Below are 25,149 nucleotides of genomic sequence, written 5' to 3'. Positions count from 1 at the left end.
AACAGCTGACAATACTTTCCTATTCAACAACAGAAACTACAGCTTTAAAAATAACCGGCGCAACACCCATGCTGACATCCTCAACAAAAAAACTGTGGATTGGAACGTCACCTCCTGCTCATGATGGGTAAGCTCTAAAAATCTCCCTTTATGCTTTTACCTATTGCATTGTGCGTATGTAAAAATTGTAAAAATTGTCCTCACTAATGGACTAGAGTGCGCAGAGCCACCTTGTATTGTGATCCGGTATGTGTCAGCTGCAAAGTAGTAGGCTTCCTTCCGTTATAATGTGGTGATAATGCAATGCCATAAAATTTCCCCTCCGTGTTATTTAATTTCTTTAATCAAAATGTTCAAAAAACATTCCTCTCAAGGTCCTGATTCGCTTGATGAAATATTCATGCAATATTTCCCTTTAATCATCTGCACCAAAACAATAACACAAAAACTGGCCCATGAAGAAACCTGACTCATTTGCACATTTTCTAATGAATATAATTATTGTTTCATAATGAGATTTGGGGAGGGAGGGGGGAGAGAAAAAAAATATTCGGCAGTCCATCAAAATAGCGTTCTGTTGTTTTGTCTTTGGATCAGAGCGGCGCTAAAAACAATTACCAAGTCATTTCAGGGAGAGATGAGCTTTCAGAGAATCCAGTAATGAATGGGATAGACTTTGTGAAGTCAAGTGCTAAAAGATGAGGAGCGAGAAAAGAAAGAAAAAAAAGTCGAGCAGAACGTTCCTCCATCTTCACACGAAGTGAAAAACGTTACGAGAAAGGCTTTACCGTCTGCACAAAATATTGAAGACATCTTTCCTCTCCATAAAATACGTGTATCAACTGAAACCAAGTGAAAGCTATGAACTTCTATTGATTCTGTCTATTAAATCCACTTCAGTCATGGGGGCAATGGGTAGACAGAAAAGGTGATGCAGCCTTCAGAAAACCGGTGCAGAAATTGAGCAAAATGGGTGGCTGCTCAATAAAACGCAGTTGAAATGTATAGGGCAGGGTGACAGGTTGAAAGAAGGCAGCAGCAGCAAACCTGACCTTACCTGTGAAATATAGAATACGCCCACTAGCCAATCAGTATCATTTCAGGTTTTTCAAGAAAAAGAAGTTGAGCTGCACTCCTCAGTTGCTTTCACTTGACCAAGAAAAAGCGGATGTAGTTCTATCAAGAAGTGGACATGGTGCTTTCTCTTTCTTCACAGCAAAACAATGAGGGACTTTGGCAAATCATTGCATTCCAGCTACACTTGTTACATTTTTCTCTGTATTCATTGTCCCAGAGGAAGACACTCACCAAGCCAGAACTCATCCTCCAGGTTTCCAAAGCCGACCCGGTAGTCACTCCACTTCCTCGAAAAGTCTGTGAGGCCATTCTGACGACGCTGGAATACCTAAACACCAATATGATAATATGACAGCATCAGAAAACAAACCCAAAAATGGCCAATATACTCTGCTCGGCATGTGCTTGTACTAATAAATAGTTTAACCCTTTAAGCTGCAGTCAATTCCAGCCGTTTTCAGTACAAAAAAATCGCTAATATTCTATTTTTAAATAAAAAAAATTACGAAAAATACAGGGAATATTGGACGCGCATCGGGAGGTGCATTTCCTTGAAAATGACCGATTCGGGGATTTTATACCGACTTCAGGACATGTTTTGGACAAAATAGTTTACTGGCTTGTGTCATCTGGATGTAAAAGGTTGGATTATGGCCGGCGGTACACTGAAGCTATATTGATATTCAATTCAAAATGTTCCCTTTTATATCTCCGACTGACAGTTTCTTGCCAATCCTAGTGCTATAAAAAGCAAGTTGCTGTCTTCACAGTGACTTACAATCCAGCCTCCTTCATCTGTGGTCATGTCACAGTACACCTGCACGCCCTGGCTGGGGTCCCTGTTGATGTAAATGGTGTAGACGCCGCTCAGAGTCTCTCCGTTCAGCAGGTGTTGGGCACAATTCTGAGGTGTTGCAAACAGGCGACTCCCTGGAGAGCAGCAGAGAACCAGTGTGATGACAAGTTGTAATGTGCTTCCTTTCTCACATTTTGACTTCAAATTATTCACTGGATTGAAATGCATGTAGAGTGCATGGACAGAACAATGCTCAAGCTGTTTAAAGCTTTATAAACTAATATTTGTGTATTAAAAATGGGTTAAATCATTACTTGTAATGGGAAAGGAGTTGCAGTGACACGCTATCTTTTCTACAGAGCGCTTTTGTACCTTTATGCCAACTGTTTTGCTTTTAAGGCCTATAAATTTACTCTTAGCATCAACATTTATCATACTTGTCTCCAGATCCAGCAGGCAGCTATTTCCAGAGAAAAACAGTGATATATGATATGCTACCTACAGATGAATAACATTAGTGAGTCCATTTAGCAGCTCAAGAAACAGTTTTTACCTTAGGAGTTGGTAAAAAACAAACAAAAAAAAGCTAAAAGGAAAAAGAATATTTGACTTTGGTTTTTATGAGGTGAACAGAAAGGTATTATTAAATAAATGGAAATGCTGCTCTGTACTCTGTGGGATAAAACACACAATTACATAATGCCTATACTTGTCAGTGTTGCGTTTAATACTGATGTTTACTTTCGGCACGTTACATTAACTGGTTCTTACTAACTTCATGATGCTTCCCAACACTTGTTTGACTGACATCACCAGTTACACACCGAGCACACCACAGATTAGAGCGCTCTGTTCAGCTCAAGACGGCCCCTCTGCAGGTGCTGCCTAATGGAAGGTAGTGAGATGAAAATTGTGCCCGACGTAGGGGACCTATTTTCTCACACCTTTGTTGTGGTGACTATAATGTGAAATGCAGCGCAAAGCCTCCGGGGCCAAGAAAACTCACCCCATTAGAATCACTTTCCAAACTTAGATCAAAGAATACAAATACTTTCCATGTGTATGTGAGTGAACGTTTGTATGCTGCACCTGTAGTAAAGGTAGTGGAGACTACAGCGCTGGTGTCTAGTCCTCTTGCAGCCTGCAGCTTGACGGTGTACTCTGTAGTCTCAGCCAATCCCTCCAGTCGAATCCACGTGTCCTCTGCATCGAGGATCAGCTCCTAGTGCACACACAGGACCAAATGTATTCACACAACACCTACTGCAAGAGGAAAACAATGTCTGATAAAGAAATTACCTTCTGTAAAAGTAATAATTTAATGTGCATTCAGTACAAACCTCTGGGCAAAAATAAATTATATTAGAATCCCCTTGAGTCACTGATAAAACACTGAATGGAGCATTGCAACAAAGAAACCTTCAAGCTATTCTTTTTCAGGGAACACATGCAGCTTGTTTTTTTTTCTTCTAGTAAGACAATATTCTCATGGAAGGACAAATAAGTGAGTTTTACTCATACGAAATGGAAAAAAGCATCCATCCACGATCGATACTGCTTAATCCTAAATTAGGGTCGCGGGGGGCTGGAGTCTATCCCAGCTGACTTGGGGTGAAGGCAGGTGACACCCTGGACAGGTCACCAGTCTGTTGCAGGGCCACATATAGAGACAGACAATCACTCTCGCATTCACACCTACGGTCAATTTAGAGTAATCAATTAACCTCAGCATATTTTTGGACTGTGGGAGGAAGCCGGAGTGCCCGGAGAAAACCCACGCATGCACAGGGAGAACATGCAAACTCCAGCAGAAAGACCCTAGGTCCAGGTCAGGACACAAACTGGGGATCTTCTAGCTGCAAGACAGAAGTGCCAACCACCATGCCATTATGCAGCCCCAGGGGGAAAAAATGCACATAAAAAAGCATATTAGATCAATATATAGTCTCGCTTCTTGTCTTTCCACTTGTGCAAAGTGTGCAAGAAAACAAAATAAGAGGAACTAAGAAGCCAAAAGAAAAAGTTAAGATGAGGATGTTTGAGTGGGTGCTGGAAGAAGGAGGGCGACTTAGACGGAGACAACACGATAAAAGACTGTTTTCGGGCAGCCAAGCTGAGAAACTGCAAAGCAATCAGGAAACAAACGTTTCTATTTTTGGTGAAAGAGTCACGACATTACAGTACAGTTACTTTCTTTGTTTTTCACAAATCCTCTTTTACTGAGCTCGTCTTAAGGAGCCAACATGTTTGACCGTTTTTAAGACTACATTCTGTGACATCGGTTTCTTAGATGTGACATAAATCCACTGCTTTGCGAGGAATACACACTTCTGTTGTGTGTGAGTTTATGTGCCTGTGTGTTACGGTTTGGCCTGGATACACATTAAAAATGAACAAGTACAAATAAAATATTCAGCCCGTTTGGAAAAAGAAATCACACATTCCCAGGCAATGTGTCCCCGTAAATTATGCAGGGAAGCAGCTGGTAAATGGTGTCTGTCTGTCTCAGAGGATCTGACATTTTCCCACCGGGTTTTCAGGGTCAAGATAAGATTTTTATTGCAAGCGAATAGGCCTGTCTTATCAAGGCCAACGCATACCTTCATAGGCTTACAATCGACTGTGTATGTGTAGTTGAATGGTCGGATGTTTGGTTGTCCTTGTGTGAGAACTTCATCATTCAAGGCACGCACACAACCAGCAGTGATACATGCGTTTACAAACTATCCAGGAACCGTTAATCAGACAGGAAATTAATCTCACAGCTACTTCGCGTGAATTGTAAAGCTCCATTATCCTGGTAAGAGGGGGAAGCTGGCCGAACAGCTGTAAGGCTCACCAATGTGTGGTTAGACTCCAGCTGAGGTAATACAGCTGCATATTTTCAGCCAAGACAGACCTCAAGTAGCGGCAACCGGAAGAAAATGTCACGAGGAGCACTTCAGTCTGTGGCTGCGGCGATCAGTGTTGCTCTGTGCAGAAGTGGCATGACTCATAAGTTGTCGAACAACATGACTACAAAATGTGACATTTCTTGTTGAGGCAAGATGCTGAATATATTTTCAAAGAAGTCGGCCAGATAGAGTGGAAACAAATAATAGGAAAAGGATTTTCAAACCTGCAATTTTTAGATTCTCTTCATTCTAAGGTAACAGTTGTTTGACAATGAAGGACCGACAGGAAGAAAAAGAATTTCAGAATTGATGTCAATGTGATTTAAAAAAAACTGTGATTGTTTTTTAATGAAAGGGAAGAGAAATGGTATTGCAGATCAGTTTCCATGTTTACTTGACAGGCGAGTCGAGAGACTGAGCCTCGACGGGAGTGAAAATTAAGCAAACACGCTTGTGTTAGAAACTGTAGCTTGCTAGCTTTAGGCCAACAGTGTTTTGTTTGCAGTTATAATGAAGTGAAGGACCACCAGCATCTAAATTGACTAAAATGACATTTGGAGGTTTTTAAGCCGCTTAATGCGATGCAGCGGCTCATTAGCTATGTGCAAAGTGAGGTTAGCAGTGAGGATGTCCTGTGCCCATCTTGGGGATCAGTATCAGGACTGATCCAGGCATTTAATGGACTGATATTGGCTAAATTAAAGCTGGCAGCCAGACTGTCAAAACACACAGATTTGCTCCAACTGAAACAGAGTTCTTCCCCTATCTCTCCTCTCTTATTACCAAAGAGGAGCAACCAAAATACTCAGGTAGCAGCTTCTCATTTTTAGTTGGCACTGAGTGTCGATCACTGGTGGAAAAACATAGACAGTGACAGGTCAGAACAGCTGTTACTGATCAACTTTATTTCTCAAAGTAACTTGATGGCACGGCATTATATATATATATATATATATATATATATATATATATATATATATACATATATATCCTCTTTCCAGCTGATTGCATCACATCCAGTTCGTTTGAGGAGGGTGTCAATCAAACACATATTAAATCAATATCCAGGTAAATATAAACGGACTTAAGTTAAACTCTGTGAGCACATAATACTGAGAGATGTCTCTGGTAAAAAGTTTACTTTACCACAGGGGATATTTGTTTGCTTCCTGACCCAGTAAGCTAGAAAAAGATGTGTGCTCATGTTTGGAAGTTAGATTAGGAGAACTGGACCTCGTATTTATTATAGAACACAGACGTTACTGCATTGAGCAAATACAGTTTAAAGTTAACCAAGTCGTTTTGTGTTGTTTGTATAAACACAAGTTATCCATCTGTACAGAAGGAAATATTGCGTTGTAAAGAGTCTAAAATCTAAATATGTTCTGTTTTGGATATTATATGTTCAAGGGCTGTATGATATTGGAGGAAACTGACAGAGATATTTGGTTTAGATTTGTATTTTGTTTGTGTGCAATAGATATGAAATGCGATATGAAAAAACAGAAATTTTCAACTGATGATGGAATAATATTTGGAAAGAATGAATCCTACAATGATCAGGTTGATTTTTATAATAGCCATAATGATCTTATAATGTAAAACTGGCAAAAAGCATCGGAAATAGTATTTTGCTTTGGATGAGATATAGATTTGCCAACAATTTCAAGACACAGTGGCAGAGGACCTGTTTTTGGTCAACAACATGCTTTCTGTTGCTGGAATATATCCATACAACTGACACTGCGTTTCTTTTTGTGACAAATTGTCAACGAAGTCTGTGCCTTGGGAAAAAAATTGCAAAAAACACGACAAATCCAAGAATCCGAAAATCAGAGTAAATGATGTTCAGTCAGATTGTAGATTAATTATGGAAAACAAGAAGAAGACAAGAAGGCTTCTTTCTGTATCAAGCAGTGAAAAAAGCTGTAGCTGACGACATGTTTCAGTTAATCTGCCTTTCTTCACATTGTACATGTTGTGATGTGCTATGACGTGTTGTGCAGCCCGAGCATGCACACTTATTATACTGATATGTATTCTGTGGGGAAAAACATGCGGTTTAAATTCTGTTTGAACTAAACATGCAAATGTGTGCAGCGTCTTGGGAATGGGACATCAAATATTGATTTAATGTTTGTGCAAAAACAAAACATTATTGTAGAAAAGGACAAATAGGCAGAGGGGGGGGAAAGAAGAGGTCTGTTTGCTTTGGAAAGTCAAATCTTTTAAAAGGGATCATCTGCAGAATTACTGTTGCATTCTTTGTGCATGAGTGACACCCGATGGTCAACCGCACAACACTGCCACACTTACACTGTTGGGAGTGTGTGTGTGAGCGTGTGTGTGCGTGTGTCTGAGGCGGAAGCTTGTGGTAGATCATCACTACATTAGTATGGATCTGCGTATGTGTTTTGACCACACATCTCTTGCTAATGTGCTTTATTACCATTACTCAGTCACATCAAAACGTTTAATCAAAATAAACAATGTCTCTACTGAGGCACATTAGAGTAATATCTCTATCGGACAGGCAATTTCACTGTGTACTTCCCTTGTGCGTGCACCAGTGTGTGTTCCTGTGTCCCTGAACGTGTGCATGCTCCACATCAAGGGATTACATGAACGAAAGATAAAGTTTGAATTGCAAAGTGCTCGTCATGAAGTTGTGATTGTGCATTAGTATTATTTCCCCAACTCTAGTGTAATGACTTGATTCAATTTTGTACCTTCCATAAATAAAAGAAGGAATTTCCATACATGCAGAGATAGGTTTCTATTTTCAGGAGAATGGATAAACAAAAGTGTAGCTCATCTCTTGGACACGTTCACTGTTGACGGATGCTCGCTAGGTCTTCCAGAATCACCACATATGGAGACACATATTGGCTGCAGATGTTAACAGTCACGGATTTTAAGTACATGTTGGACAAAAAAAGTCGCATATGTCTCTTACTTTCCGGCTGCCATCTGCGGACTTATAGGTGAGCATGTAGTTGTCAATTTCGGCGATTGGTGGCTGCCAGGAAATGAGAGCGCTGCGATGATTCACTTCGCTGGCTGTCAGGTTCAGGGGTGCGTCCATGGCTGCCAAAAAGAGAGAGAAGAAATTACTTTTAGACTCAGTTTAGTTGGATGCAAAACAAAACGCTTCTGCTGGAAAAACATTTGCTGTAATTGTGGTTTTTTTGTATTTTGCTGCACATATGTTCTTCAGTGTGTTGCAGTTCTTAAATATTGACTAAGGTGTTAATTTGTCCACCCACTTCTTGAAAACACCACATTTTCATTTACATTCATTGTGTTTAAGTGGATGCACTAGTGTTTGGGAACTGCTGAGGAAGATGTCATAATATTAATGTATTTAGAATTAAATATGCAGTTTTAAGGAGCCAAGTATCACCCCTGTGCTTGGGAAACTTGAATAGAACTACATGATGCAGGTGTCCACAGAAATGAAATTCTTCTATTAGGCTCTTTTTGGTTTCGTTTTCATGCTACAAAAACAACAATCAAGCCACTCCAAGTTCTTTGTTATGTGCCAAAGAAAAAATATCAAGTTACTGCTCAGGGACAGAGGCAGAAACTGTTTTGTTAATTTGGAATTGGAACTCATATGCTGATGGAGTTTTTCAGCATATGACGCATCGCAGTTTGAGGTCCTAAAGGTTGAATATTTAGCTGATAGCAATCCGGCTTTAGGGGGAAAAAAAACTGTATGATAAAGTAATAAGTTTGCAAATGATCAGTCAGGAGCGAAATGAAGAATGTGTTAATAATGAGTTGGTTAATTCACAGTTTCATTATAAAAATGTCTGAGCTCCACACAGAATAGTTAGAAATAATGTACTTTTACAACATGCATCAGCTGTGTTAATTTGTCATTCCTACTGTTTTTTTAATTTTATTTTAAGGGAATTGCTGTATTCATTGTATAATTTATCTTCCATGTTATGGGGGGTTTGGATTTATATAATAGTTTTATTAAATAAATAAAGAAACAAACAAGACACAGTAATAAACTGCACTGAATTCAGTCTGGTGTCCTGGAGGCTTTCTGTTAATGAAGACAAGCCGTGGCTCTTTCACTATCAGTAAAAAGCAGCAGACAATACCAGCAAACAGTCAGGAGAAAAACAATCAGCGGTACTGTAGGCAGTAGAATCTGTGTCTTAAAGGCACAAATGAATCTGGAAATTAGACCCCACTGACCTACAGGAAATCGGCAGGGAGGTAAATGATGTACAAATCAGTTTGTCTTTGCCAACTTTCTATTTACAGGCCAGTCTATAACAATGCACCCCCCAAAAAAAGTCTGGACTTCCTTCAGGTTTTGTCTCTCTGGACAGACCCAGCAGTGACCTAGTGGCTTAATAAAACCTGACATCAGCTGAGGATTTTGCCATTTAGATTTTTCCACAATATTTCATATTTAAAAGATGGAGCTATCATTATCATGCACTACCTGTTAACAATTATCATGAAGAGACAATGTGCAGTGCCAGTATGTATCTCAATATTTCTTTAGATTTGATGTAGTATTCAGCCAACGTATATTAAACACATAGTGCATTTGTGCATGTAGGATTAACTTTGCTATGTAATGAAGGAACATGTCACCCAATGCAGTGGAATGACTCATTTATGTGTTTTTATTGGTTTTGAGAGAACAATCACAGTCTCTGACAAGCGCAGATCAACCACAACATCAACAGCATCAGTGTAATATTGCATTAATCCACTTGTTCCACAAAACGATTCTGACCCTTGAGATCATCACATGATCTCTGGAGGTGCCAGACACCACCGGGTTAGCAGCAAAACTTTTCAGTCCTGTAAGTTGCAAGGTGGGGCCGTACTTGTTGTTCCGTCACATCCAACGTTTACTCCATTGGTTTGAGATCTGGGGACTTTGAAGGCCAAGTCAACACCGTAAACTCTTCATCATGGTCCTCAACCTATTCCTGAACAATGTTCACAGTGTGGCAGGGTGAATTATCTCAGGCCTTGAAGGGCTTAATGTGGTCAGCAACAATGCTTCAGTAGGTGGTAAAGGTAACATCCTTATGAATGCCAATCCCAAGGTTTCCCAGCACAGCATTGCTCAGTGCATCCGCCTGCCTCTGCCTCTTGCTTGGTTTTGTCCCCATTATGCTTCCTGCTGCCATCTCCTCCCCAGGTAAACAATGCACACACACTTGACTATCCACATGATGTAAAAGAAAGCATGATTCATCAGTCCAGGCCACCTTCTTCCATTCCTCCCTGGTCTAGTTCTGAAACTCGTGTGCCCATTGGAGGCCTTCTCGGCACCAGGCAGGTGTCAGCGTGGGCACTCTGCCCAGTCTGCAGACACACAGCTCCATTCACAGCTAGCGGCTTTGCACTGTGTCCTGACACCTTTCTGTCACAGCAGCATTTAGGTTTTCAGTGACTCCTCTGTGGGATTGGAACACATGACGTGTTGCCAGTTCTCCTTCCTTGGACAACTTTTAATAAAACTAACAACTGCATACTGCGATCACCCCACAAGACCTGCTGCTTTGGAGATGCTCTGACTCAGTCTTCCTAATGCCACAATCTGGCTCTTGTCAAAGGCACAATTTTTGTCTGTTTTCAACAAAACTTCAGAAACTGATTGTTCACCTGCTGTCTAATGTTTCCCACCCCTTGACAGCTGCCATTGTAACGAGATAATCAAAGTTATTCACTTCGCCTGTCAGTGGTTTAAATGGTATGGCTGATTGGTGTATATTAGGCTTTGAAAACATGGACAATAAAAGAAAAGTATGACAATGCCAGTTTTATTCCTTGATGCTTTATAACCAATGACACACAGGATAATTTAGACATCAACAAAGGATTTCATCTGGAATCTAAATTTATGAAAAAAAACTAATATAACTTTGGAGACATTGCTCGGATCTCTACTTTCTAAGCAACTGAAACAGAAAGTAAGAAGAGGCACTCATGTTTACAAAAATTTAACTTAGAACACATTCTTGCACGTGTACTCTAGGTGTCTTCTATGAGGTGGATAAAATGTCTACGTCAGTAATTCTCAGTCCATACAGTGTGAAGGAAAAAGAGCAGTGAGATGCTTTCATGTTTAGTAACAGCATATCAGCCTCAAAAGCATTCAAGTCCTTGAGCAGCAAACCCACCCAAGTTTTACTGCACATTACATCACATCACCCAAACATATTCCTGGTCCCTGCACAGCTTTAAACAAGGCTTGATTATAGTGTCTTTGTTGATACTTAAACCACATCACAAGGAGACTCACCTCAATTTCCCCACCTTACATCACCCTTTTTGACTCAATATCTGATCTTCCGACATGGTAGCTGAAGCATTGACACGCTGTAACCTCATTTTAGTGCATGATAGAAAATAGATGACCCTCTATTCGGAAAATCAGTTTCCAGGAGTTACATCATGACTCTGGGGCGCATCGTCAGCCAGTCACCCAGTAGCGCTTAGTGTAAGGGAGGCCGGGGCGCAGAGACAAATGAGGTGGTGCGCTTTGTGCGCTTTGCAGTTCGATGACACCGCTGCGAATATGAAATAAAGATATCTACTACATGGCTGTCTCCTTTTCTGATTCGCTTTGCCTAATTGTCAGGCTTTTGATTCACTCTGTTTTTTCTTCCATGCATGCCCTTGTCATGAAACAAATGTAGCTTTTTTGTAAATGGCTTGAATTATTAACTGTGTAAGAAGTGCTGGAGGTAAACTTTCAGCTCAATGTCTAACCCTAAATTGAACCCAGACCTCATAAAACTCACACAAAGACACCCAACAACGCTAACTCCACACACTCTTGTCAGTTAAATCCTTGTGTGCGCACACATATGGACCGATCAATGACAGCTCTGTAATTAACAGCGTGTACCGGCGTTGATAACCTCCTGAAAGATGCAGGGTGCCTTCTCTTACGGGCACTGATAGGCAGAGCCACGCTGTGTGACAGGGGGATTGAGAGAGAGAAAAAGAGGCAACAAAGAGTGTTTAGAGCGAGAGGCTGAGTTGTGTGCTTTCAGATAAAAAGCAGCAATTTGCGGATTGTGCCGAAGTCCGCGGTGACGTGCCAATCGCCCCCCTCTCCTGCACATTCCCCATCTTTTTTGACCACCTCTGCATCTCATTTCTCCTCTTCCTTCTTTTTCTGCTTCCTCCCTTGTCCACATCAACTTGGGATCTTCCTCTCCTTATCTCTATTTATGCTTGTGTTTCTCTTTACATTCCTCCACCTTTTTTGTTCACCTTCTCCTTATCCAGAAAGCTGCAAACCTAAGTCAATGTGCCAGAGAGTGAATTGGATTTATCTTTTGTTCTTGTCATTCCCACGTCTTGATGGACACCAGCGGCGGATTAGGATAGGTGAAAGAGGGGGGAGGCAGTTTTCAATTCATAAAAATTGAGGGTGCATAACCGTCATTCTGCTTGTCTTCATTCATCCTACTTCTTCTTTCTCCAGCTAAATCTGTCTGCTTGTCTTTCTTTCTCTCATTTTCTACTTCCAATTAAACCTTTGCATGGAGCGCACCCGAGCAGGTGAGCAGGTGTCGTCACAGTTTCTGGCAGCTCCGAAGCGCTATCTTCAGATGAGGGGGTTTGAACAATGGGATTGAGATGAATAGGCTTGGCTACATCTAATGACTCATTAACACACGCTGTAAACAGTTCTCAAGGAAAAAATAAACACACACACAGAGCAGCAGATGGGAAGGGCAGCATGGGCAGCAGCAATTTGTTACAGGGAGACAAAAGGGAGTAAGTTATTCTTTTGGACTTGATACCGCATCTCTGCGCCAATTTGCAAGGGAAAGTTTCTGCCTGAGTGATGTACGGGAGATTTATTTGTATTTATGAAGTCAAATCGAAAGTAACCAAATGCTACTTGGATGGATCTCACAGATGGATTTACGATGGTAAAGCAAGCACTGTGTTATTATTTTTGAAGCCCAACTGTCTGCAACAGCACATATCTGCTTGCTCAAACACTTGGGAGAAATGCATGTTTATTATATTTTGCTTTCACAATAGCACCCTCCAGCAGAGCAGACACTGAGCCAGACAGCAACCTGAACACAGCACAAGAGCGAGAGACTTTGAAAAGTCCACATTACCTTTCCTGTTCAAGTCTTTGTTGTCTAACTTACAAACATATTCACCAGGGAGTGCTTTGTTATTTTGCAGGCAAGGTATCTTATTAGACAAGCATCTGCAGCGACTTAACTTGTAAACATATCTGCAAATTACACTCGGGTCCAGTTAGATGCTATTATTTTCTTCCCTGTGGTGTAGCACAGACCCCCTTCTCCAGCCAGGTGAGATTAAAAGCAGCATTTCTGAGGATATTTCTTCTTCCTTTTAATAATGCAGCTAACAACATGTTAAACAAATCAATAAATAATGATAGCAATGGCTGTAGTGTATAAATGTACATGATATAAAATAAGTACTGCATTTGGAATGTAAATATCTATGTTATTTTTTGTTTTTAGCACACCAGATTTCTTTCATTCTATAGCAGAATGATGGTTTGGTCCAACCAGACCATTATGGACTACAGCAAAGTGAGACTAAAGTAAAACCTCTCAGGCTGTTCAGTGACATTGGCCACCTCCTATTCTGGCCTCTTCCATTCAGCTAGCAGGAGAGAAGGTGGGAGCCTTCGAAGGTTTGTTTCCACTGAAATTCAGCTTAGTTTCTATGCAATAATATGATAATGAAATTACCCACATCTCAGAGGCCCATTGTCCCGCTAGGTGCGCATGAACGAAATAAGGCTCGTCTTCAAGTTACGAATATCATGAGTAGCATCTGCCTCCCCTTCCCCTACGTCAAAACCTCCCCCTCAAACTCACACCAATCCCCCTCTTCAAATGTCGTCATCAAATTATTTTTTAACCACATTTGTGAACTGGGTTTCATTTACTCAAGTATAGTCGATATTTTTGCAATCAAATGATCAGAAATATAACAGGAAATGTATATATTTCTGTCAAGTAAAGTAAGACAGATTTACAAACTGATGACGCTCACTGCTGTGCGTAGTCACTCCCAATGCCCATTCTGAGGCAGGAAAACCCTGATTTAACCATAAAACAGTTAACAGCACAGGTTTTATGGGGACTCAAGTTCCTAAAGGTACACTGAACTGTCAAAAAATTATCAGATGCTGTAAGAATGAAGATTACGGCTCTGTAATAGCAGCACTCAGCACTCGGTGAACAACTATCAACCAGAGCTCTGTGAGCCGCCTGCAGCAAGAAGCTCTGCTGCTTCAAAAACTTGCCAAGCACTTCTCAGCAAGTGGGCTTGGACACATCTGAAGGAAAAAGTCCCGGTGCTGCAGCCTACAGGCTTATAGAGACACCCGCAGCAAAATCCCTTATTTTCCAGCCCTATAGCTTAAATATTAGCCTTTGGGGAGCCAAGCTGTCTTACTCTGTGTTGAACTCTTGAGGCATGGAGGCCAGACAACAAAACCACTCTCAGCTGTGGTTAAGAGGCTTGGGAATCAACAAAGACCCCCACCACCGGCAAAGAGGAAAAAAACACAACTGAATGGTTCATCCACTTTTCTCCCTGTCTCTCGCTCTGTGCTGTGTTCAGCATGCATGTGGAAATACCATCACTTCCCAAGAGAAAAGTTAAAACTCGACAGCTTGACCTTCTAGCCTTTGGACAGCATACTTTTGCATTATGCTACAATGTGCATCACACTGACAAAACAAACAAGCAAAAACCCTCCCAAATGACATCCTTTTGTTAATTAAGAACCCACTAAGAGCTAAAAAGGTATTCAAACTGAATCTCAGACTGTATGCAAATGCATGCAGCATAGTAGTAATTCATTAGCATGATTATATTCGATTATTATGCTTCTGGGTGAGAAATTAAGAGTTAATACCTTGTAGAGAAAACTGGAGAGAGCGAGATTGGCTTTGATGCTGTACGTTTTGGTGATTTAGGCTTATGTGCTCCAGAATATTTTTGCTTTTTCGAGCAGTTATTACACACATTTATGCTAAATTTTAAATCCTGTCTTAAGAATGGGCTTTTCACAACTGTATTTCAGTCCCCTGTCTCTTCATGTCTGTTACAGTTACTAATGCATTCTACTTGATTTTAAGAACTTAATTGCGTATAACATTCCTCTGCAAAGGATTTTGGTCAACATGGATTGTAGTCTAAATTTAAAATCACATTACTACTAATCACGGTGGATACATTCTTGCTGTCATTTCTCCTTTTATTCACAGGCTCACTGTGTATAAACCAAAGCAGCAGACAAGTCTCAACTCTGTGATCACACATGCAGACAGAGGAACAAACTGCTCAAAGAGCAAGTTAGACAACAGCAGACACAAAGCGAGCAGCAGACATGATGAGCTGGTGATAGATCTAAAGCTGGGGTAGTTGACCAAAACAATCAATGGTCTCATCTTCTCTCACAGCTCATTCACAACGTGACATTTCCCAGTGGAGCGAACAGCCCAAGAAAACAAGCTGTGTGAGCGGAACAGAAATTAGCTTTAAGATTTCAATTAGGAAGTTTAATTAACAACACTGGAAGAGCTCTCTGAAGTTGTGGTTGATTGATGCGCCCCCTGCTGAGACATGCCACCATCAGTCCTGAAAGGGGAAAGACTGACTTGCTGCATATTTGTGTTTGCAACTCTACATAAACTGGCTCATAGCTGTGCAAATACAACCTGCTGTATATAAGTACTGAGAGTAGCATAAAAATTATTGCTTTAACTGATACTGCTTATTGATTGGGTACTTTGACGGTATTCTTATCAGTACTTTTTGATTTTATTGTTGGTTTTGTTTGCTTGCTCTGACTTCCAGACCAAATGTAAAAACCCAACCACAGTTAAACCACTGCTTAGTTTTAGCCTATGTTCGTATGATTTAATTACCTCCATGCGGGCCGCTAGCTAACATAACGTACCTCGTTAGTGAGGAATGACCAACGAGCTCAGCAGTCAAACTGAGCGTTTGTGTCTGAATGTGATGAATTTTTGCTGAACGTTTCAACAGATTGCTTGTGCTTTTGCTCTGACATGCGCAGGACTTGTCGCTGTTTTGACGACAAACATTTTCTGCATCGGCTCTAGTGAAACGTCGGAGTCTGTAGCACTGACAGACAGAACTCTGTTTAGGATTTGGACAGCGAAAGTACATCATAGACACACACATCAGACACATGTCTTATGGTGATGAGACATAATGTGCAACACAACAGTCTTACTTTCTAAAGTACCATTAGCAGAGCTGTTAACGTCAGAGCTTATCGATCTCCTGGAATTTAAAAATTACACCCTGGGGCTCCTTTAATACTGGGGCTTGGTACCCATCAGTACATGAAAAAATGTTATAAATATGACATTTACAAAGCATCGCATGATTAAACTATGGGATTATTGCTTTTTTTTGCCTTTACTTAATGTAGTCTTTTGTGAATTGAGGTGAAACTTAAAGAATTCTCACTGAACTTGAATATGATAGCTGTCCATGTTACCCAGACAATTTCATGTTTTCTATGAAAAATCACACTTTAATTCATGTGCTAACATCTTTGTACAAGGGTTTTCTAATCATCAATTAGCCTTTCAACACCATTAGCTAACACAACGTATCATTAGAACACAGAAGTGATGGTTGCTGGAAATGTTCCTCTGTACCGCTATGTAGATGTTCCATTAAAAATCAGCTGTTTTCAGCTATAATAGTCATTTACGACATTAACCATGTTTAGACTGTATTTCTGATTAATGTTATCTTCCTAAAAAAATGCTTTTCCTTCAAAAGTAAAGGCACTTTTAAGCTTTTGAATGGTAGTGTATAGTGGAAGATAGCAGGACAAGATACCAGAGTCAGCTTTATTTATGTGCATATGGCCCTTTTCATGTAGGGACTGCATTTGTGAATAGAATAATATTTGCACAATTTTGAATTACAAGACAGTGAGCTTCCAGCAGATGCCTGTCCTTGCATATGGAGAAATTTGATCTACTTCTGTTTTATCCACCTGATATTTTCTCCGAAGTGACATAGCAAGAATAAATGTAGTCAAATCCACCAAGAGTAGAACAAGGCAAGCACCTAAGCATTTTCGTGATTCAGTAACACATGATATTCGAAACTAAACAAAATACCTGTCCTCTGTGCCCACTCCATGGTGTTGCCTACATCACAGCAATTTCTCAACTCCTCTTATTTGAGAGTTTCTAACTAGGCTGGGAATATGTATTTCTTCCTTCCTTTCTTTTCCCTCTTGAGAGGCTGAGGTACACGGTGCACTAGCAGGGATTGTGCTTCCAAATTAGACTCACCTTAAACTGCCAAGAACATTTGTTTATGTATGAGTTACTATATGTATGTACACCACTGACATGGTTGTAGGTGCTCCTAATTTTCCTGAGCCCCATTTACATTTTGAAGTCTCTGCAGCCCTGCTCTCATAGGTTGTCAGAGCTTGTTTCTGTTGCGAGCAGTTCATCTCTGCTGCAGTGCAGGACAGGTAGCTCTGTTATTCCCGGGGGGATATGAACTCCTCTGCTGACTGAAAAGTTTTTTTTCCCTCTCCCCTTGCAAAAACTCTACAAAAAAACCCAAAGTTTACAGAGCTGCAATTCAGCTAAACTGGAACAATTCCTCCACCCCTAACTTTTCTCTCAATAGAGGAGCCGATAAAGGTGGATCTACTCAGAGAAGGGAGTCAGCTGGAGGTGAAGCTGGCAAAAGTTTAATCCTGATCACAAACTAGTGTCTGTGTGTCAAGCGAGATGCAGACCCCTGTGACATGTTTGACTCAGCAACAGGTGTTACATAGAGATAAGTCGGAGATTTTCAAACGTACCTGAGTGGTACTGTGAAATCAGGAATAATATCATCTCATTCTGATATTCTGTCCTCTATCCTTGGTGTTGTGAACATTTACAAATCTCAGGATGGGCAGTAAATGATAGAAACACAGGTGACAAGTGAAATCATTCAATAAGAAAATTGAAAACAGTGATGAGATGTGGATAACTTACATGGCTCATTATGCTAACAATGAATCAAACAACTCTAAAGCACAGACAGCTCACCTCTCAATGGGGACTGTTTGAGAAAACAGCACCACATGTTAATGAGTAGATTAATGTAAAATGCAAACAGAAATGACACAAAATCACTTTAAAAAGGAATGTCAGCTAATACCCAGTAACCATTAAGGTCTTGACAAAAGAGTTACTCGCTATTCTGCAGCATATCTGCTCTAGTGTTTTGTTTTTTTTCCCTCATTGCAGAGTCTGTCTCTGACAGGCTCATGTTAGATAAGACCCACCTTCTTGACGGCCTGCTACTAATCATTAGGAATTATTACAAGAATGTGACAGTGACAATGGATACTGACTGATATGGAGAAAGAAAACTGCCTGACTGTTATCGTCTAACTCTACATCCATTTTTTTCAGACTCTTCCTGTATAAATCCCTCCATTCAGCCATCAAATTGACTGCCAGTGTTGGAGGTCCTTCATGTTGTTGTGATTAACTGGTACATAAACACTGGTGATATTTTTTTTCTGTGCTAAACATATTTCTGTTTGTATTAAACTTTACTAATCCCCAGGGACAGATTCATCCACTGCATTTGCACCTCATTCTGACCACTTTTGAAAGCAGTGTGAAGCTGTGGCCTTTGGTCAAAAACAACAGCAGGAAAATCCCAAATTAACATACATAGTTTTTGGTGTAAATGAAACCGTGTAGCCGCGGGACGCTCTGGCAAAAACTTCGAGAACATTTGAATTCCACTTAAAAAGGCTTAAGTTAGGCCTGGGAGAGCGCCCTGTTGTGAGGCGACAGCGCGAAGCACCGAGTTGCTGCTCACTGTACCGAGAGCATCTCAGTAACATGAATACATACGCGTCTGGAGGTTGGTGATGACAGTTCCACTTGTGAGGGGTCCTTTGGTGGCGTAGAGGGATACAGAGTAGGTGGTGCTCGGCTTAAGGTTAGACAACTGGTGCTCCTGCTTGTTGCCTTCCACCAGGAAAGTATCGGCCGTCACTGGAAAACAAAACACACACAAAATGTATATGTTTTCTGTATTTACACAGTCCCACTCATTCTCTGTTTGTAGCTTCGATTAAACAGACCAGATTTCTTTGAAAATGCACCATAGCACAGAGAAAATGACACATTTGAATTAAAATATAAACTCATTTCTGCATATTCCAAGAACCCGTTAAAGGTATTGACATCTGACCTATTAGAGTGAATGCAAGAAATTACAGTTTAATTACAAACTTCTAAGGTCTCTGAGCTGACTGAAAAAGAAAATGTTACCAAGACATCAAATCTGCTCTGATTAGAAAAGACATTTAACACAAAGGATGTAGTGTCCTGTGGCTCACAATCAGAGGTTTCATTTTTGGTGATAATGATGAGAGCTGCATCTACCTACCAATGTTCTTATTCTGGTTCCAAATGTCTTTTCAATTCAAGAATAATTCCTGGATGTTCAAACCAGCCATCCATCCTTGGACTACATGTGTGTATAAATTTCCCTCAGACAGCGATGCTTATTGATTCTGGGTACGTCTCAGCCTCCACAGCAGACATTTAGAAATCATTTTTCTTCGATGATACATCATAATTTTTGGATGATGCCATGATAGTTTGGATTTTATGTGGGTGTTCCCGCAGATGAAAATCTACTTTGATATGCAGGACAATACTCACTGGTGTACATTTACTTATTGACCTTGGTTTAATACATAGACACTCAAGGGAATTTGTCCACAACTTACATTGCACTTCTCTAAACCCCTGACTTGGGCTGGTGTCTAAATATGTGTCCAGCATATAGATACTGTCTCTGTATCTGAGATGATCTGGCTGCAGTCCAGTCATTCAGGGTGTAATTTACACATCGACTCCAGCAGCTGAGTGATAAAGATTTCTCTGGGTAACTCCAGGCATCACATCGTATGCGGGATCATGTGCAAAAGAGAAATATGCTTGCTGTAACACATTCTCCTGCTAGTTAATGATAATCAGAGCAATATCGATGTTTGAGGGGAGGAACTGTTTTGACTTAAAAGATAGATTTTGACTCCCAACACTGGGCGATGTTTGTGAAATGAGGTTTTGTTTTTATACCTCCACATTGCAGCCTTCTAGCTAGGTTGTATTTGTGGCTGGCTTACCGACTGCAACTTGGCAGTCGTCCACTTCGGTTCAGGGAGCAAATTATAAAGTGACTCTGAAGGGCCGGGCGATATGGCTATCTCCTACCTGTCTGGATATGGCTGTCAGACATTGAAGACATGGGTTGCATCAGAAACGCATGCCGCGTAATAACTGCATTGTTTGTGCCAAGGCTAAGCAGTTCAACCAAGCATAATGAACTGCTCTGAAAGCAAGACAAATGGAGCTGCAGTGTATTGCCTGGAAGGATGCATCACACTGATCTCCCTTCTTAATGGGAAAACCGTGATGCTGCCGGTCACATCTCTGCATGCTGCACCTGCTGCTACTCATTATACTATATGCTGCTGCTACTATTCTTTAGTCACCGCTGACAAGGAGGCGGAGGTATAGCATTTATTGGTTTCCTTGTATATCTGTGGGCCTGTCAGCAGGATCAAATAAAAACTGCCAGAGAGATTTCAGTGAAACGTGGACAGATGGAGCAGAGGTAAAGGAAGAATCCGGTATATTTTGTCGCGGATCAAAACCGCATTCTTTACAAGTGCGAGAAACAGCAGTGACCTTGGCAGAGATCTTTGCTCCTTAAATGCCTTCTAGTTGTATAGAATAAGTATAGAGCATTTCTCAATAATAGGTTAAGTAAATATTACCCGGCACAGCACCTTTCATAACCAAGGCTACAAAGTGCTTCATTAAAAACAAACAAAGCAAAGTAAAAATGATGTGAAGAAATATGATTCCCACATGCTGTAATATTAAATAGTATGCAGATTAAGGCAAACACTTGAGTCAGTATGAAAAATTAGCAGCTGAAGTTTCATTATTTGCAGTTTAGTATTCACCCAAGAATTTAAAGAAGGAATGGTGTTGATGATTTTATCCTAATGACTGAAATATGCTAATTCTTGTCGTCTTCAATCCATCCATCAGTCTTGTCTGACAAATAGCGAACGAGTGATAACTCACCCTGGTTGTGTGTGAGGGTCAGCACATAGTTGTCCACATTGGATATGGGGGGATTCCACCTCAGCAGGGCTCCTTGTGGAGTGATGTTGAGGGCCGTCAACTCAGCTGGCATGTCCATCGCTATGGTTACAACACGATGAAAATTAAGCCCAGTGTATCGACAAAAACGACAACAACATCAGGCTCTTTTTGAGAGACCACTTATCATGATACGTGTGTGACCTATGAGGGTCCACTCAGTGTGAAACGTGTACAGAGTTAATATGTTTGTATGAAGGTCAGCAGTGTGAAACACAGTTTTATGCTTTTCTTTTCAAGGTCTTCAAATGTCAGTAATGCAAAACAGAAAAGCAGAAATGTTTTTGCAGCTGGAACCAAACAAGGTCTGACATTTTTGCCTGGAATGTGAATGAAGGATTTCATAAATTAGCCTAATTAAGTCCACATTAATTCCACACTGATGGATTATTTGATTAATAATGTTTTGTTTATTTTCCAGGTCCACTGTCCACTTCTATGGTATATAAAAAAAGGAAAACATTTGGTATAGCTGAATGTATCTGCTGGGTAATCAAGATTTCTCTTAGTTGCCAGTAAAATAATGAAAAAGCCAGTATGTCTGGCTACAGTAATTTTCTCACGTTTTAGCTTTTTGGACTATGCTTGATTTGTATGTAAATTATGATACTTTGTCATGTTTGCCTGTCAAACTGTCATTCTGTACAAAGTGGCCTGTGATACTTTTGCAAAGACATCTAAAATGTCACTCTGATCCACATGTTTAAAATTAGAAATTCAAAATAAACAAACCTTCTTTATCTGAATTAAAATGATAGAAACCCAGACACAGAAAAGCTCAGCAATAATACTGATTGATGATCATTCTGTTTGATCCCTGGCTCAGAAAAGAGAAATAAATCATACAGTCAAACAGGCTATAGAAAGTGTGATATTCTCCTGAGCCTGCTGTTTCCCCATCCCCTCACTAATTTCATTCTCAGACTGCTGGACATGCCAAAATTGAGTTTGAATTTAATTATACCTTTAACCTCAGTGTTTCAACCTCAATTTCTCCTCAGGTGTGTTATTTTGGCACGACAGAGAGCGTGGCAGGAGAACACAGAGCACTGCATGCCATCCAAAGCTCTGCCCAGATGAGGTAATTAATATTGCCCTGCCCTCGTCAGAATAAAAAAAGAATAGCGCTCATTAGCACACAGAAGTGAGTTAGAGTCTTTCTTATCGTTGCGATAGATGAACAAACCCGATTAAAATCGTTACTTTAATTGCAAAAAGGTTTAAATGAATTTCATGGAGGCTTGCCAAGTCAATTAGATTGGCAGTGGAGATGGAGGAGAGTTGGCCAAAAAAGAAAAAAAAAATAAACAGGTCGTCCTCCTTCATCAGTCCTGTGATAATCCAATCATCACTCCATCTCCTGATTGCACTGGTGAATCACAGGCTTGAGCCTTCTATGTTGCACTTGAAAGTCAAACCGCAGTGCTGAACAACATGTTTGGATTCAGGACAAAAGAATAGGTTTGTAAACATCAATAAAAAAACCAATAAAAGCCGCTTCTTCACTAATGTATGGAGCTGTGGTGGGGTCACATACTAATGGGAAGCTACCAAAATGCTCTATATTTGCCAGCTATTGCCAAAATCAAGCCAGGAATGCATGGAAGTATGGACAGTGAGATAATGATTGTGAATTTGGCAGCTTCAGCTCCAGTAAAAACCTGCTGTTCCCACAGACTACATGACAGACTGCGGAGCAAATGACAAAACCAAGTGCCAATGGCACAGTGAAGCATTTCCAAACACTGGAGTAATCCTTCCACATTGTTATAAAAGCTGTAACAATGAAGATGCGGGAAAAACGAACTCATAGTTCTCTCATAAAGTGCTTCTAAAGCTCAGTACAGTGCCTGAGCCAGCGTTGTGTGGGAGTTGGTCAACTGGGCCAAGTGCTACTTTACTAGTGTCACTGCTTAAGGAAGACGATCAACAATACTGTGAAAATCGTCAGTGTAAGTGCTACAAATGATTAAAAAACATACAAAAAAAACTAACACTATTTTAAGTATTGCTGTATAGCTTTGTTGCATTTTTGGTTATTCTAAACAGCAGGATATTTTTGGGAAAACATGACATTATATGGATCAAAAACTAAAGATCAGCTGCAACCCTTTGTTTCCACTGGGTTCACTCATGCCACTGGTACATATTTTAATCAGTATTTAGTTTATCTTCAAAGAACGTAGTAATTACTTAAAAACTACAAAACCAGACTAATTGACTGCAGCTCACATTTAGCGTTAGTAACAAGGTACAAGCCTACGTTTAGCCTGCTATTCCCACAATCATACATGACAGGAGAGAGAAAGAGGTTGGCCTTATAGCAACGGCAAAGTTCGAGTCTTCTTGTGTTTGAGGCCAGGAAAAGTAGATCTAAGATTAATGAGATGAACTATGAAAGTAAAACCAACCCACACAAGAGGTTCATGTCAGAACTGCAAACAAAGAAGTCAGTGCAAATGAGAGCTGGCAGCGTAACCATAAAAACCAACAGTGTGGGCAAAAGTCTGATCAGTGGGAAAGAATCAGAGGAAACTAAACAAAACGACAAACTGTCAAAAAGGAAAAGACCAAATAATTAGTTTGCAAGTTATAAGTTTTACTTCTGAAATGACTTTTTTTTTTCCAGAGATTTTTTCCCCCATCAAAGGCTTAGTTTGGTTGATATTGAAGACACTACAATAAATGTTACTTAATGGCACAAGAACAAGAATCACAACTCTTCTCTATCATTTGGCTCATTATGTTGACAGCTTGTCTCACCTTAAACTGGTGAGTTGGACTTAGATAAGTATCATGTGCAGACCTCTGGATGTCCTGAGATTCTTTTCATGTAATTAATATACAATGCATGATTCTGGCTACAATTTATTTGTTGCTTTCTACAACCATTAGTAAGTACTGGGTTTGGTTAGTCGGCTAGCACGAGGTTCATCTCTCTCGTGGTCTGATTCTGTTCTTTCTGAAAAACCTTAGAAATCTCAGAGTGGCGCTTTCCTCTTCAACAAAAAATCTTTAGCAGAGAGCATTAACGCCAGTTGACCATGCTTATTTACGGTCAACAATTTATTGTAGAGTCCAGCTAACTCACAAAATATATGTTTATAGACCTGCTAACAGCTCCGATTCTGCTCTTGATTTTATGGTGAATGAGAGGTCGTATTAATGAGACATATTATGCTTTAATGGGGTGCAGTTGTGCTCTACGACTGAGCTGCTAGTGTTTAAATAACCGTTATTACTTTCTCCAAGTCAATGTGTTTAACAAAGGAGGTAATAATTACCATAACATTAACACAGCATTCCGTGTTCTGCATAAGTGTGAGATATAACAGAGATCTCTGCATTATGGAGCTCTGTCTCCAAAATGATGGACTACTCAGTTTATATGACCAGAGTTGCACTTTTATTTTAATATACGAGAGCTTTTCTCCTTGCAGCACAAAAAGTGGACGTGTTGCACTAAGATTGTGTAGCAGGGTCGAAACGGTGTTAACCTGAAAACTGCAGGACACCAAAGACAATTCCAGTCTGAAGAACCTCACAGTTTTCAGATAAAGGAAAAAGATTTGTCAGATACTAACACCAAGCGGTCAATTTCTTTTTTGGTCTTTTTCCTTTTATTTTCAGCTGCGTATTATAAAGCAGAACCTGAGTACAATATCGTTCATTTAGTTTCTACTTTGTGTGTTTTAATGTGGCATTTCCTCTCCCTGACATGAAGTAGTATTTTACATATGTTGGTTCTTTGAAAGTGTTCTTTGTCATTTCGTGTCCATTGGTATTCTGTGGGTTATTTTGACAGCACATTAATTTAAAATATATGTGTATTCCATTCATCTATTTTCTTTTGAGACAGCTCAGGCAAAAAAAAATAAAAAATTTAAAAAATGAGACAAGCAGGAAGGACTTTAACGGTCTTTTGACAAAACTCAGTTTTGGGAGGAGTGATACTTCACCAGAGGTCCTGACACGTGGCTAATGAGCAGCATCATTAGCCCTTAAACAGGGCTTCACATCATCTATTCAGTGTCAGCCTTACAAATTCATCTTAGATTAGCAGTACCTGCTGTGTTGGCAAAATGAAGTATAGCTTCCTGCTTTTTCAGCCCCT

General features: G+C 40.2%; 1 protein-coding gene across 8 annotated transcripts in view; it reads right to left on the bottom strand.

Annotated features, from left to right (window-relative positions):
• Nucleotides 1-25,149, bottom strand: part of tnr (tenascin R (restrictin, janusin)) — a 181,506-nt gene that overhangs the window by 9,909 nt on the left and 146,448 nt on the right. For all 8 annotated transcript variants that reach the window (XM_051953970.1, XM_051953974.1, XM_051953972.1 and 5 more), the window contains 6 exons: nucleotides 20,958-21,077; nucleotides 18,702-18,845; nucleotides 7,724-7,854; nucleotides 2,963-3,095; nucleotides 1,856-2,007; nucleotides 1,309-1,405 (listed from right to left, as the gene is read on the bottom strand). In XM_051953970.1, coding sequence (XP_051809930.1) covers nucleotides 1,309-1,405; nucleotides 1,856-2,007; nucleotides 2,963-3,095; nucleotides 7,724-7,854; nucleotides 18,702-18,845; nucleotides 20,958-21,077 — 777 coding nt within the window. The remainder of the gene's footprint in view (nucleotides 1-1,308; nucleotides 1,406-1,855; nucleotides 2,008-2,962; nucleotides 3,096-7,723; nucleotides 7,855-18,701; nucleotides 18,846-20,957; nucleotides 21,078-25,149) is intronic.

Source organism: Acanthochromis polyacanthus, chromosome 9, assembly GCF_021347895.1.
Source record: "Acanthochromis polyacanthus isolate Apoly-LR-REF ecotype Palm Island chromosome 9, KAUST_Apoly_ChrSc, whole genome shotgun sequence".
Classification (NCBI taxonomy): domain Eukaryota; kingdom Metazoa; phylum Chordata; class Actinopteri; family Pomacentridae; genus Acanthochromis; species Acanthochromis polyacanthus.
This window is presented reverse-complemented; position numbering and strand designations above follow the sequence as displayed.